Source organism: Manis javanica, chromosome 8 (genome assembly GCF_040802235.1).
Source record: "Manis javanica isolate MJ-LG chromosome 8, MJ_LKY, whole genome shotgun sequence".
Lineage (NCBI taxonomy): Eukaryota > Metazoa > Chordata > Mammalia > Pholidota > Manidae > Manis > Manis javanica.
In genome coordinates, this window is record NC_133163.1 from 104,750,435 (window position 1) to 104,767,078 (window position 16,644).

Here is a 16,644-nt window from a genome sequence, read left to right on the forward strand (position 1 = left end):
ATATAGGATTCCAGTGTTCTTTTTTTTTCAATGCTATATGTTCAGTAAAGCATTGTTTCCCCCACTAATTCAAACCATCACTTCTCTATGGATTTACCTCTGGACTCTCTGCCTTGCTCAATTGATTTATCTATTTATATGCCCATTCTAAAATGCTTAATTTATTGTAATTTTTTAAACAACTAGATTTACTGCAGCCTTCCTCTCCCTTTCTGGGCCTTCTTATTCATTGTTTCTCTGGCTATTCTTCAAAGTTTGTTTTTTCATTTTAACTTTAGAATCAGTTTATCTCGTTAAAATCGGCAAATTCATATAATTTTTCCTTTTATCTGATACTTGCATTTATCTTTCTTGTCTCATCATTTACTAGTAATTCCAGAACAATGTTAATAACAAAGGCACATGCCAGAAATCTTAGTAGTAAACTTTTTCCCTACACTTCACTGTCAACCAAAAGACTGAAGATCATTTTACCCTTGTTTAATCTTCTTCCTCTCTTATCCCCTTCAACAATTATAGATGAGCCTCAGCAGTCTTCCCAAGCTCTTTGCATAGTTCCTTTCCAACTCTCTGTTTTATACTACTACTTAAACAAGAATTTCCCTGCCCTTCTCAAGTACAGGATCACTCAGCTTCATCATCTTATCTTCAAGGTCAGAAGCCACATCCCTTATCCATGTTCTTAATGCCATAACCTGAACTTTCATCTGAGTCTTTGTTCCCTTCAGCCTACTAGCATACTCAGTATTTTGCTTTAGGTTCAATAGGTGAACAGTTTTAGAAATTTTTTTCTTTCCAATTATTATAAGAGAATAAAGAGGAAGAGAAGAAAAATATGTATTACACATCCAAGAAATTGAGCTGAATCTTGGAGACACTATTTCTTTTCATTTATCCTGCTTGAGACTTATGATTCTGAAACTGAAGGTGTATGTTTTTTATAATACTGAAAAGTTCTTTTTTTTTTCATATATTGCCTCTCTCTCCATTTTCTCACATTTTTCCTGTTAGAATTCCTATATAAGTTGACGCTTTTCCCTTTCCTCTGTAACCCTTAACCTCTTTCATACTTCCTTTTTCTCTGATGAATTCTGAGTAATTTCCTCCAACCTAGGTTCTAAGTTCACCAATTTTCTCAACTCTGTCAACCTTGCCATTTAACTTCTGACCATTAAGTTTTGAATATCAAGGGCTATATTTTTCATATATGGAAGTTTTTTTTAATCCAGATCACTCTTACATCTTTAATAATGTCTTCTTTTCCCAGATGTTTTCATTCCTTCTTTGTAATTATTTTAAATATTTTTACTTTCTGGTCTCCATCTGATATACTATTTGAAGTCCTTAAGTGCCTAATCCTGCTGTTTTTGGTTTACTGGCCCTTGCTTATGATTGGGGCTGAGAAACGGGTTGTTATATTAAACTGTGAGTTCATCCTTGGTAGGGTATTTTCCATAAGAATCCATAAGGTATGGGTGGAGATGTTCCTTTTGGAAACATTTTGCTTTGTTTCTACCAAGTAATCCAGATGTGTTACCAAACCACTTTATGTTAATTTTTATATTAATTTCTTGGCTTACCCATTCTCAGACAAAAACAAACAAACAAACAAAAAAACAGGTAGTGTAAACCTGAACCTCAAACCTGTGAAAAAGCAGAATTCTGAATTCTCAGGAAATACTGACATAGATTGGACCCTGGTTTTGTGTGTATTTGGAGGTGAGGGAATTCTCCATTCTGCACCCTACCTCCACCGGATCCAAGGTTTTCTCTCCTAATGGCATGCAGCTGTTAACTCAGCACCATGATTACTGGTACAGGCACCAAACCAAAGGCAAATCACACTCAGTATCCGGTTGTTTTGCGTTCCCTCTATTGCTGCTATTGTTGCTGTTTTGTCTATTTCATAGTAGGAAGAGGGTGGTCTGAGGGCATTTCCCTTACTTTGAGACATCAAGAGTGCATTAAAAAAATATGCTCATTATATTTTATCCAGCATTATCTAAGTGTTTTATACTGGAAAAGTTTTCCAGTTGTATAGTCACCGACATTGTCAAAAATAGAAGACCTGAAAATACCATAGAGATTTTCAGTTTATAAAAATGCCAGTCAAAACATTCCTTACTGAACATTTCTTAAACACTGTTGGCTATCTTGACATCAATTTCTCAGATTTCCTAATTCCTCATAATAAACCAAGATGACTTATGTGAGCCTTTCTAAACATTTCTGAAGGTGTTTTTATTTTCAAGTTCTACTACTCTGTCTTTAAACATGAACAGTGACTTCTATTTTGAAAACTCACTTGACCCTGCTACATCTTAGGTCCTTTACGCAGTCTACCAACAACCAGCAGTGAACATCTTCCGTGTACCAGGCCCTTTTCTGGGTAGTGGCAACACAATTCTGAAGAAAAATGCCTAAGTCCCTGTAATCATGAGCTTATATCTTGGTGACTGAAGATAAACATATCAAGTGGTAATGAGCAACAGGTACCAAAGCAAAACAGGATAACAAGGCAGGAAGTGACAAAGTCCTTTTGGACAAGGTGACATTTGAACAGTCTTAAAGGATGAAAGAACCATGCATATGGATGGAAGACTCGCATTTTGGACAGAGGAACAGCAAATTTTCCTGACATAGGATCACATTTGAACACTTCTAGGCAGCCAGTGTGCCAGTACGAAGAGTGGATGAGGGGTACCAGTGATAGGAAATAAGGTCAGAGAGTCCATCTTCCCACATATTCCCTCCTTATCCACACAATGACTGTACCCCTCCCAGTGTCTCTTGCATCCATCTCTCAGCCCCAGTCTTAATCCAGGCTCTTACCCCTTGTTTTATTCACCGGAAAACAGCTAGTATGACACTTTTGCACTGTAAGTGCTCTATGAACATTTGGTAACTATTTGACTTTACCTTCTCCGGAATATGTTGTCTTGGCTGGCCCCTCATCAAGTACCTAATGGGATATGTGTCCCTGACTTTGTTTTCCTTTACTGTTATGACCTCTGGATGGAAACTTTATTGTGCTGGGAAATGAAGTTCTGTTCACACACAAACTTGACAGACAAAACCACTTTTTAATTATACGCTTAATCGGCACAAAGTTCACTGAAGATACATTTTCACTTTTACACAGACTTGTAACAGAAAAATACATCAACACACAAAAATATGGTCCTTCAGTATCAAATTTAAACAAATAATTTCCAAAGAGAATATGATTATTTATTTCAATAAAAGTGGTTTTTGTACATCACTATATGATGTATACATTTAGTTGTATATTCTGTTTAAGGCCAACAGCTAATTTATCATTTAGTTCTTGAAAAACTGAAACACAAATATTGTCTTCTTTTTAACTATATAAATACACCATATAAAATACTCCCTAATAAGCAGCTGTAAAATTATGATTTGCTCCACTGAAGTCTTAGGGCAACTTTTCAAGGCACTGCTTGTGATTATGACCCTGCCCTTGAAATGTCTGAATCTTTCCTTCACTAACTACACAATTCAAATACATAGGACTCAATGACTTAGTACTTAAAAGTTAAGTCCTCATTTCAAGGACAAAAATATATAAGATCTTTATTAGTAACCACAGCTAAGTTTTTTAAGGGAGTGGAGGGACAGCAGTAGAAAAAATAGGTTATGTGTTTAATAAAAAGCCGTTTGAAAACTACCATGTAAAAGTAATTACTTTCCATCATAGTTGTATTTTTCTAATTACAGTACCACCAGACATTTGTCACTACAAAATACATTTATTTTTATTCCTTACTTAAATTACAATGAGTGGACTTTCTTCCTAAATAACCATTAAGCTCTTTGAAAAATTTAATCTACTTTATTTAAACCACTTAATAAATAATAATTTTCCTCTTTGACCTCTACAAACAACTGCCATGAAACATATTTTAAAAACCACCTTAAATTTGGTGTGAAGACATTTTGGCAAAGCAGAAGAATATTGCCTTGGCTTGACCCAGCGAGTACAAGATCTCAATGAAAAATACAACTTATAGAATACTTAATTTTTCTTATACTGAGTTAGAATACAAATGAAGCTGTTTAAATACAAACATCTATCTTCCACCAAATAGCAAACAGACATCGTATGTAATTAAAATCAAATTCTTTCAATTTCACCAATGTAAAAATAAAACATGTTGCAAATATCAGTAATACAGAGCCTGATAGTGAAGACAGAATATTAGTTCACAAGCTAACAAACTGCAGTCTGAGGATGTAGAATAACACTATAAATATGAAGAAAAAGAGCTAAATGTTTACTTACATCACAAATAACTTCAGCATAAAGCTATGTTCACATGTGGTCAGTATGTAGGCCATGTATAAATGCACAGATCACAGTGAACTAAAGCCATAAAAATCGAGTTCCCTGACCCTTCAACCAACCCTTCAGAGCAATGGGAATATAGAGGAAGCCAGAAGCCCTACTTCAATTGTTCATACTTCATTAAACTATCCCTGTCCTCACCCCACAATCCCTCTCCCACCAACTAGAGTCACAGTGGGTGAATAATTAGTCAATCCAGTTTATCCAGAGTCTGTAGATAATGGCCATAATTTGTCCATATTCATTTTAAAGAGAATGCTTTCATGAATTAATCCTCAAGGACCTTGAACAGAAGTTTGTATATATTTTGTTTAATATCCAAGTGGTTTTGATGGCATTTATAAGGTTACCTATGGTACAAGTAGAGTTTTTAAATTTGAATTAAAGATTGATAGTTTCATAATTGCATCTAAGATCTTGATTGTGAGACTCTGAGGCTCTTTGTTAGGGCAAATGACAGTATCTTCGTTCATTCTATGTAACAAATTCACTCTCCTGTGGCTACAAAATCCTGAATCCCTGAATGACCTATTGCCATGAGCTAAGATTTTATAAGGCACTTTTGGCTTATGTGAAATATTTCTCCTCTCAGGCTGAATCTTAAGGAAATATTTACAAAGCTGCAGCAAATTACTTTTAAAACTGGATGCTTATTAATAGGTTTAATTGGGATGATGAGAAGTGTGTACACAGTGTCTGTTAATCTCTCTGTGTCATGTATTAGCCATAGAGAAGATCACAGGCATAGGCCACCTGAAATACTGTGTATCTCTGATTTTTCAACAGCCACATGCCCCCTTCTTTTCTTCATTTAACTGATCTGTAGAGGCATGACCATTGGACCTCACTACTCCTTCCGGAATCCAGGACTTGTCCACACACCGTTCCATTCGCTTCATTATCAGGTCCAGGAGCATCTCTATTGCTTGGCTTATGTTTGTCCCATTGGCAGCACTAGTTTCAAAGTAGGGGATTCTGGAAGACAGAGACAACTCAGGTAACACCGTGTGGAGGAAAGGAAACCTTTGCCCTTGAAAATTCAACTTCGAAAATGAGTACTGTACAAATATACCAGACAAAAAAAACATTTTACCACTATAGCATATGCTAAAAAGTGAAAAAGATAAGAATGGGTACTGCATTCCTAATAGAGATGTAAAACTTCTGGAAGGTTTTGTTCCCATTTCACAGTTAAATTGAGGTTTGGGGAAATGAAGTAACTTGCCCAATTTCATAATGACAGAAAGTATCAGAGCTATGATTTGAATCCACAACTGTGTGATACCATTGTAACCAACTTAACCATAGGCTCTACTGGCTCCAAACTCACATACTTTGTATGAGGATTTCCAAAACAGATAAATCTCCATCATTTGCTGCACATGAACAAATGAAGCTGATTCAGAGATAAGTCTACGGTCACTGGCTCAACCATGTCTGTCAGAGGCTTTGCGACTTGTCAACTCCAGCCTATATTCTTGGACCATAAACTTGAAGATGTTCTGAAATCTATAGCAACTCAGAGTTCCCCAAGGACATCAACCATAAGGACGTCTACTTTGTTATCCAAGGACTTGTGGTGTATGTGCAATTTTTCAATAACTCACCATGCATCATTTTAAACTCTAAGGCAGCTTTTCACATCTTCTTGAGAAAAGAGTCTTCTGGTGGCAGCTGCCCTTTCTGCATCTGAGTTAGTCTTTGTGACAGAACTAACAATTTTCAACTTCTTTCTGCTTCTTACTAAAGCCAAGGAGATAGAAAATTCGATTTCCTCAAACTGTAGATTTCATTTCCCCCATTTGTATGGTATCTGACCAAAATGCTCTACGATGTAAAAACTGCAAAAGGTCATTTCAGCACCTCAGCGGGGCCTGCAGTGACATTCAGTGAAATATTCCTTATGTGCATAAGGACCTTAAAATCTTCCACTATAACTTCTCTTGAAGAACATCATTGTTTTCACATGTTCTCATAGCATGTGTTAACACAATATTAACACTGTATCAGTGACTCCGATTACAGTTTCGGTGACTCTTATCTCTTGGCTAGAAGCAGCTTCCACATGAGAGCTTTCACAGATTGTTGACAAACTTCTTAGTGCTTTCACAGATATTTTTGGAACTGCTCTGCTTCTTAAGTCACTAGAAGCACACTGGGGGATACTTGCATAGGATGGAAAGCTATTTTGCCATTATGATTTCTCATGATGCTCTTATTTTCTGCACACTTCCTATAGGAGCTGACAGGCCTCGCAACTTAAACTTTGCAATTCTCTATTTTAATATAACCCCTAAAAACTGGCAGAGGAACTATGACTTCATTTGAACTTTTATCCACCCATCTTTGAGTTTTGCAAGACGTAATGGCTATACTGGTTCTACAACACCTATGTTCATACCCTTTCATATGCTAACTCTAAAGTATTTAAATCAGAGAATGGCTGGCTGGGTATATTACATGGTCTTAATGTTTTTAAACCTCCTGCCTGGCTATCTCTTTGGTTACTGTCAGTCTTTTTCTCCATCTTCATCTGTTACCTTATTTATGAAATGAAGATAATCTTCTCCACTCCCCTAGTTACGTGGCAATACATGATTATCAAATAAGAAGAGGAAGTCCTTTGTGGGGATTCAGTAAATATTTATAGAGTGAATACCCATAATGTTATTGAACTAAGTCATGGGGATAGTTGGTAATGCTGCTATGGTTACAAGTAACTGAATTAAGGATTGAGAATTCTCAAAATTTAAATGCTTACATTTTCTTCATCATGCTTTTCTCAACTATATTTCCAAGAAAAATCATTTAATATCTATAGAAAATTTCTTATGCTTAAGAAGAAGGCTTGATCATTTCTTGACTATTCAGAAATAGATTTCATGGAAAAGCAAATGAAAATCTCCCTCAAGAACAATAGGTCAAAATAATAAACACACAAAAGAGAAATAAAAAAAAGCAGTTGAACTGTAAACCTTCTTTTAAATACTGTCATAAAAATGGGCGGGAGCCAAGATGGCGGCGTGAGTAGAGCAGTGGAAATCTCCTCCCAAAAACACATAGAGCTATGAAAATATAACAAAGAAAAATCTTCCTAAAATAGAGACCACAGGACACAGGACAACATCCAGACCACATCCACACCTGCAAGAACCCAGCGCCTTGTGAAGGGGGTAAGATACAAGCCCCAGCCCGGCGGGACCCGAGCGCCCCTCCCCCCGGCTCCCGGCGGGTGGAGAGAAACCGGAGCAGTTTTTTTTTTTGGCGAGCGCTTTTTGGAAGCCTTAGAGGGACGGGCCCCCGTTGCTGGGGAGGCAGGGTGGCGGGACCGGTGAGGAGGTGCCTGGGAACAGCGCCGGAGGACAAAGAATATCCCGCGTTTCTCCCTGCGAGACCTGGGGGCGGGTGCCTGAGACCGGTGCCTGAGGACGGAGGAGGTCGCGCGTTTTTCCCCTTTTTTTTTTTTTCTCTTTTTGGCAAGCGCTTTTTGGAAGCCTTGAAGGGATGGGGACCCCAGTGCTAGGGAGGCACGGTGGCAGGACTGGTGAGCGGGTGGCTGGGACCGGCGCCTGAGGACAAAGAATATCCCCCGTTTTTCCCTGCGGGACCGGTGGGCGGGTGCCTGAGACCGGCACTTGAGGACAGAGGAAATCGCGCGTTTTTCCCCTTTTTTTTTTTCTCTTTTCTGCGAGTGCTTTTTGGAAGCCTAAAAGGGACAGGGACCCCGGTGCTAGGGAGGCAGGGCGGCGGGACTGGTGAGCGGGTGCCTGGGACCGGCACCTGAGGACAAAGAATATCCCGCATTTTTCCCTGTGGGACCGGTGGGTGGGTGCCTGAGACCAGCACCTGAGGACGGAAGAAATCGCGCGTTTTTCCCCTTTTTTTTCTCTCTTTTTGCCAAGTGCTTTTTGGAAGCCTTGAAGGGACAGGGACCCCGGTGCTAGGGAGGCAGGGCGGCAGGACTGGTGAGCGGGTGCGTGGGACCAGTGCCTGAGGACAAAGAATATTGAGCGTTCCTTCCCTGCGGGACCGGTGGGTGGGTGCTTTTTGGAAGCCTTGAAAGGACAGGGACCCTGGTGCTAGGGAGACAGGGCAGCAGGACCAGTGCGCGGGTGCCTGGGACCGGCACCTGAGGAAAAAAAAAAAAAATCGCGTGTTTTTTCTTTTTTTTTTCCTTTCTGTTCCCTCTCTCATTGTTGCTGTTGTTGTTTTGGTTTGGAGAGTGCTTTTTGGAAATCTTAAAGGGGCAGGACAGGTCACTTAGACCAGAAGCAGGGAATCTGGGGATCTCTGGGCACTCTAACCCCCTGGGCAGCAGGGAGCACAGAGGCCCCTTACGGAGATAAATAGTCTCCTGGCTGCTCCCCCTCTAACGGGGCTCCACCATTTTGGAGGAACAGCCCCAGCCAGGCCAAGCCCACAGCAACAGTGGAGATAAACCCCAAAGCAACTGGGCAGGAAGCAGAAGCCCTGTCTGCGCACAGCTGCCCAGCACAAGCCACTAGAGGTCGCTATTCTCCCAGGAAAAGGCTACAAACCAACAAGAAGGGAAGCTCTTCCAGCGGTCACTTGTACCAGCTCTGCAGACTATCTCTATCACCATGAAAAGGCAAAACTACAGGCAGACAAAGATCACAGAGACAACACCTGAGAAGGAGACAGACCTAACTAGTCCTCCTGAAAAAGAATTCAAAATAAAAATCATGAACATGCTGACAGAGATGCAGAAAAAAATGCAAGAGCAATGGGATGAGATGCAGAGAAAAATGCAAGAGCAGTGGGATGAGATGCAGAGAAAAATGCAAGAGCAGTGGGATGAAGTCCGGAAGGAGATCACAGATGTCAGGAAAGAGATCACAGAAGTGAAACAATCCCTGGAAGGATTTATAAGCAGAATGGATAAGATGCAAGAGGCCATTGAAGGAATAGAAGCCAGAGAACAGGAACGTATAGAAGCTGACATAGAGAGAGATAAAAGGATCTCCAGGAATGAAACAACACTAAGAGAAATATGTGACCAATACAAAAGGAAAAACATTCATATTATAGGGATACCAGAAGAGGAAGAAAGAGGAAAAGGGATAGAAAGGGTCTTTGAAGAAATAATTGCTGAAAACTTCCCCAAACTGGGGGAGGAAATAATCGAACAGACCATGGAATTATACAGAACCCCCAACAGAAAGGATCCAAGGAGGACAACACCAAGACACATAATAATTAAAATGGCAAGGATCAAGGACAAGGAAAGAGTTTTAAAGGCAGCTAGAGAGAAAAAGGTCACCTATAAAGGAAAACCAATCAGGCTAACATCAGACTTCTCAACAGAAACCCTACAGGCCAGAAGAGAATGGCATGATATACTTAATGCAATGAAACAGAAGGGCCTTGAACCAAGGATACTGTATCCAGCACGACTATCATTTAAATATGATGGTGGGATCAAACAATTCCCAGACAAGCAAAAGCTGAGGGAATTTGCTTCCCACAAACCACCTCTACAGGGCATCCTACAGGGACTGCTCTAGATGGGAGCACCCCTAAAAAGAGCACAGAACAAAACACACAACATATGAAGAAGGGAGGAGGAGGAATAAGAAGGGAGAGAAGAAAAGACTCTCCAGACAGTGTATATAACAGCTCAATAAGCGAGCTAAGTTAGGCAGTAAGATACTAAAGAAGCTAACCTTGAACCTTTGGTAACCACGAATCTAAAGCCTGCAATGGCAATAAGTACATATCTTTCAATAGTCACCCTAAATGTAAATGGACTTAATGCACCAATCAAAAGACATAGAGTAATAGAATGGATAAAAAAGCAAGACCCATCTATATGCTGCTTACAAGAAACTCACCTTAAACCCAAAGATAAGCATAGACTAAAAGTCAAGGGATGGAAAAACATATTTCAGGCAAACAACAGTGAGAAGAAAGCAGGGGTTGCAGTACTAATATCAGACAAAATAGACTTCAAAACAAAGAAAGTAACAAGAGATAAAGAAGGCCACTACATAATGATAAAGGGCTCAGTCCAACAAGAGGATATAACCATTCTAAATATATATGCACCCAATACAGGAGCACCAGCATATGTGAAGCAAATACTAACAGAACTAAAGAGGGAAATAGATTGCAATGCATTCATTGTAGGAGACTTCAACACACCACTCACCCCAAAGGATAGATCCACCGGGCAGAAAATAAGTAAAGACACACAGGCACTGAACAACACACTAGAACAGATGGACCTAATAGACATCTATAGAACTTTACATCCAAAAGCAACAGGATATACATTCTTCTCAAGTGCACATGGAACATTCTCTAGAATAGACCACATACTAGCTCACAAAAAGAGCCTCAGTAAATTCCACAATATTGAAATTCTACCAACCAATTTTTCAGACCACAAAGGTATGAAAGTAGAAATAAATTCTACAAAGAAAACAAAAAGGCTCACAAACACATGGAGGCTTAACAACATGCTACTAAATAATCAATGGATCAATGAACAAATCAAAATAGAGATCAAGGAATATATAGAAACAAATGACAACAACAACACTAAGCCCCAACTTCTGTGGGATGCAGCGAAAGCAGTCTTAAGAGGAAAGTATATAGCAATCCAGGCACACTTGAAGAAGGAAGAACAATCCCAAATGAATAGTCTAACATCACAATTATTAAAACTGGAAAAAGAAGAACAAATGAGGCCTAAAGTCAGCAGAAGGAGGGACATAATAAAGATCAGAGAAGAAATAAACAAAATTGAGAAGAATAAAACAATAGCAAAAATCAACGAAACCAAGAGCTGGTTCTTTGAGAAAATAAACAAAATAGATAAGCCTCTAGCCCAACTTATTAAGAGAAAAAGAGAGTCAACACAAATCAACATAATCAGAAATGAGAATGGAAAAATCACGACAGACTCCACAGAAATACAAAGAATTATTAAAGACTACTATGAAAACCTATATGCCAACAAGCTGGAAAACCTAGAAGAAATGGACAACTTCCTAGAAAAGTACAACCTCCCAAGACTGACCAAGGAAGAAACACAAAAGTTAAACAAACCAATTACAAGCAAAGAAATTGAAACAGTAATCAAAAAACTACCCAAGAACAAAACCCCGGGGCCGGACGGATTTACCTCGGAATTTTATCAGACACACAGAGAAGACATAATACCCATTCTCCTTAAAGTGTTCCACAAAATAGAAGAAGAGGGAATACTCCCAAACTCATTCTATGAAGCCAACATCACCCTAATACCAAAACCAGGCAAAGACCCCACCAAAAAAGAAAATTACAGACCAATATCCCTGATGAACGTAGATGCAAAAATACTCAATAAAATATTAGCAAACAGAATTCAACAGTATATCAAAAGGATCATACACCATGACCAAGTAGGGTTCATCCCAGGGATGCAAGGATGGTACAACATTCGAAAATCCATCAACATCATCCACCACATCAACAAAAAGAAAGACAAAAACCACATGATCATCTCCATAGATGCTGAAAAAGCATTTGACAAAATTCAACATCCATTCATGATAAAAACTCTCAGCAAAATGGGAATAGAGGGCAAGTACCTCAACATAATAAAGGCCATATATGATAAACCCACAGCCAGCATTATACTGAACAGCGAGAAGCTGAAAGCATTTCCACTGAGATCGGGAACCAGACAGGGATGCCCACTCTCCCCACAGTTATTTAACATAGTACTGGAGGTCCTAGCCACGGCAATCAGACAAAACAAAGAAATACAAGGAATCCAGATTGGTAAAGAAGAAGTTAAACTGTCACTATTTGCAGATGATATGATACTGTACATAAAAAACCCTAAAGACTCCACTCCAAAACTACTAGAACTGATATCGGAATACAGCAAAGTTGCAGGATACAAAATCAACACACAGAAATCTGTAGCTTTCCTATACACTAACAACGAATCAATAGAAAGAGAAATCAGGAAAACAATTCCATTCACCATTGCATCAAAAAGAATAAAATACCTAGGAATAAACCTAACCAAGGAAGTGAAAGACTTATACTCTGAAAACTACAAGTCACTCTTAAGAGAAATTAAAGGGGACACTAATAAATGGAAACTCATCCCATGCTCATGGCTAGGAAGAATTAATATCGTCAAAATGGCCATCCTGCCGAAAGCAATATACAAATTTGATGCAATCCCTCTCAAATTACCAGCAACATTCTTCAATGAATTGGAACAAATAATTCAAAAATTCATATGGAAACACCAAAGACCCCGAATAGCCAAAGCAATCCTGAAAAAGAAGAATAAAGTAGGGGGGATCTCACTCCCCAACTTCAAGCTCTACTACAAAGCCATAGTAATCAAGACAATTTGGTACTGGCACAAGAACAGAGCCACAGACCAGTGGAACAGATTAGAGACCCCAGAAATTAACCCAAACATATATGGTCAATTAATATTTGATAAAGGAGCCATGGACATACAATGGCAAAATGACAGTCTCTTCAACAGATGGTGCTGGCAAAACTGGACAGCTACATGTAGGAGAATGAAACTGGACCATTGTCTAACCCCATATACAAAGGTAAACTCAAAATGGATCAAAGACCTGAATGTAAGTCACGAAACCATTAAACTCTTGGAAAAAAACATAGGCAAAAACCTCTTAGACATAAACATGAGTGATCTCTTCTTGAACATATCTCCCCGGGCAAGGAAAACAACAGCAAAAATGAGCAAGTGGGACTACATTAAGCTGAAAAGCTTCTGTACAGCGAAAGACACCATCAATAGAACAAAAAGGAACCCTACAGTATGGGAGAATATATTTGAAAATGACAGATCTGATAAAGGCTTGACGTCCAGAATATATAAAGAGCTCACACGCCTCAACAAACAAAAAACAAATAACCCAATTAAAAAATGGGCAGAGGAACTGAACAGACAGTTCTCCAAAAAAGAAATACAGATGGCCAAGAGACACATGAAAAGATGCTCCACATCGCTAATTATCAGAGAAATGCAAATTAAAACTACAATGAGGTATCACCTCACACCAGTAAGGATAGCTGCCATCCAAAAGACAAACAACAACAAATGTTGGCGAGGCTGTGGAGAAAGGGGAACCCTCCTACACTGCTGGTGGGAATGTAAATTAGTTCAACCATTGTGGAAAGCAGTATGGAGGTGCATCAAAATGCTCAAAACAGACCTACCATTTGACCCAGGAATTCCACTCCTAGGAATTTACCCTAAGAACGCAGCAATCAAGTTTGAGAAAGACAGATGCACTCCTATGTTTATCGCAGCACTATTTACAATAGCCAAGAATTGGAAGCAACCTAAATGTCCATCTGTAGATGAATGGATAAAGAAGATGTGGTACATATACACAATGGAATACTACTCAGCCATAAGAAGTGGAAAAATCCAACCATTTGCAGCAACATGGATGGAGCTGGAGAGTATTATGCTCAGTGAAATAAGCCAAGCGGAGAAAGAGAAATACCAAATGATTTCACTCATCTGAGGAGTATAGGAACAAAGGAAAAACTGAAGGAACAAAACAGCAGCAGAATTACAGAACCCAAAAATGGACTAACAGGTACCAAAGGGAAAGGAACTGGGGAGGATGGGTGGGCAGGGAGGGATAAGGGGGGGGAAGAAGAAGGGAGGTATTAAGATTAGCATGCATGGGGGGGAGGGAGAAAGGGTAGGGTGGGCTGCACAACACAGAGAGGACAAGTAGTGACTCTACAACATTTTGCTAAGCTGATGGACAGTAACCGTAATGTGGTTGTTAGGGGGGACCTGATATAGGGGAGAGCATAGTAAACATAGTATTCTTCAGGTAAGTGTAGATTAAAAATTTAAAAAAAAAAAAAAAAGAAAGAAAGAAAGAAAAGGGGGATTACTCCTTAACAGGATAAAACTATTGGTAAATCAAAGATCAACGCATGCTTTAAATATCCTTAATGTTGATCACTTAAAGGGTGTCAGATGATCAGCTATGGAGGTACTCTTTTCTGATAATATTCCTTTCTCTTAATTAAAAAAAAAAAAAAAAAGCAGTTACTGTGTGCTGACCTCCAATGAGTTCTGCACAGTGGTATAGAGGGCATGTCAAAGTGTGGGCAAAGGGTCTGTTTGTTTCTACGCAGAAGATCAAGGCCTAGCTTGGATACCCAGAAAATGAACTAAGATACGATATGAGGAGGAGCTTCCGGCATCAGCACTCTCTGGAGGACTCGTGCCGGGGGATGATCATCAAAAAGCCTCCACAGGGATCCGGACGATGCTGCGGTTGTGGCTGCATCCAGCCCACCATCTCCTGGACTTGCCATGAGAAGGAGGAGGGAGATGTCTAGGCTGGCATGTGCATACAGTGAGACAACGAATTTGACTGGATCTGTACTGTTGGAACTCAACCAGGAGTTGGGAGGGGTGCAAGTTGTAGCACCCCAAAATCTCATGACTATAGACTATCTATGGTTAAAAGAACATATGGGATGTGAACAGATCCCAGAAATGGGCTGCTTTAATTTGTCTGATGGTTCAAGTACAGTTGGAAAATATCCATCATATCATAGATAAATTTTCACAAATGCCTAGGGTGCCTAAATGGTTTTCTTGGCTTCACTGGAGATGGCTGGTGATTATAGATTTGCTTTGTTTATGTCACCGTATTCCTATTATGTCAATATGTGTGTGCAAATTAGTTAGTAGTTTAAAACCTATACATACTTAAGGTACTACACAAGAAGATATGTCAAAGAAATAATCAATCCTCCCATGTTTCCTTCATATGCTACATCTATAGCTTTTCTTCTTCCTTCCTAATTACAAACTTTAAATAGAATTCGTGCCTCATATCGAATTTACCGAGTATCATAATTCCTCCAGGTGGTAAAGATACCTCGAGACAAGTGCTGGGCATAGAAGCCACAGGGCATAAATCTGCAAAGAAGTAAAAAGCTAACCTTTGCAAACAATATGGCTTCTCTCTCACTTACCAACTTTACATTTCCCTGTATGGCCCCGGAAGATGACTGGTTAGCCAGAGACGGGTAAGATTCCTCAAGGGAGGAACAACCTAAGACAGGCACAGTCGCAGGGGGGCCATCAGGTGAGAATTTGGGGATCAACAGAGGTGAGGCTCAGAACCTCACCCCCCCTGCTTTGAGAGAAATCTTCTGCATCCGTGGATGTCTTGCTGCCCTTGTCTAGCCTGGATTAATACTTAGTCCATAGGCACACACCTGATCATCTGATCATCTACATTTGCCTTCTTACAGCACTAAACTATGTTTTCTACCTTTATCTTGCATCTACCTACCACTTCAGCATTTTATTAAAAATAAAAATAATAATAATAATAGGAGAAATGTGGGATCAACATATAAATCAAGTACAAAAATCAAATGAATATTCATATTTGACCTGATGGTTTATAGGTCATATTGCATGATCAAAACCGAAAGTTTCTGTGATGACTGCCCTTGTACTGTTCACCATGTAAGAATTTATTCACTCTGTAAGAATTCGTTCACCATGTAAGAACTTGTTCGTTATGCTTCAGAAGATTGGAGACTGACGAGAATTAGGCTTGAGATGGATTAATGATTGTACATTGAGCATTGACCCCCCTATACTGAATTTTATTGTTGTTAACAACCATTTGATCAATAAATATGAGAGATGCCCTCTCAAAAAAAAAAAAAAAAAAAAAAAAAATGTACATCTAATTTTTTTAATTCCCTTGAAGTCTATTATAAATATCGTTCCAAGTCTGGAGTCCTCAGACCCACTGAATTTCTCAACCGAATCTCTATTAGACCATTTCTAATTTGCATAGTTTCTTTCCTCCTAGTTCTTGAAAATTACCTCAAATAAATGAGAGGCACAAGTGAGAAAACATAGTTGAAAGTACTTTTTTAAGCTGTAAAATCTATGCAGGGAAGTTACAGACAGTTTGGACAATGGTTAAGAGCTATAACCTCGGGATCCCAGCTGCCCAGATTCTAATTGTAGCATGATTTCTTACCAACTGGCAAACTGTTAATCTCTGTCCCTCAGCTGCTTCATCCATAAACCTAGGTAATATTATATTAGTATTTTCTTACAAGGACTAAGTGAGTTAACATTAAAGCACTTAGAACAGAATCTGACACATAGAAAATGTGTCACCAATAAATGTTTCTTATTTCCAACACAGACATTACAAATATTTGTAATGTTATTGTTTAAACTCAGAACCCATCATCCCATAGAA

At 39.1% G+C, this 16,644-nt stretch overlaps 1 protein-coding gene across 1 annotated transcript in view; it reads right to left on the bottom strand.

Annotated features, from left to right (window-relative positions):
• Nucleotides 1–3,063: 3,063 nt before the first annotated feature.
• Nucleotides 3,064–16,644, bottom strand: part of RAB27A (RAB27A, member RAS oncogene family) — an 86,200-nt gene continuing 72,619 nt past the window's right edge. The window contains exon 6 of the mRNA XM_037020990.2: nt 3,064–5,341. Coding sequence (XP_036876885.1) covers nt 5,146–5,341 — 196 coding nt within the window. The 3' untranslated portion in view covers nt 3,064–5,145. The remainder of the gene's footprint in view (nt 5,342–16,644) is intronic.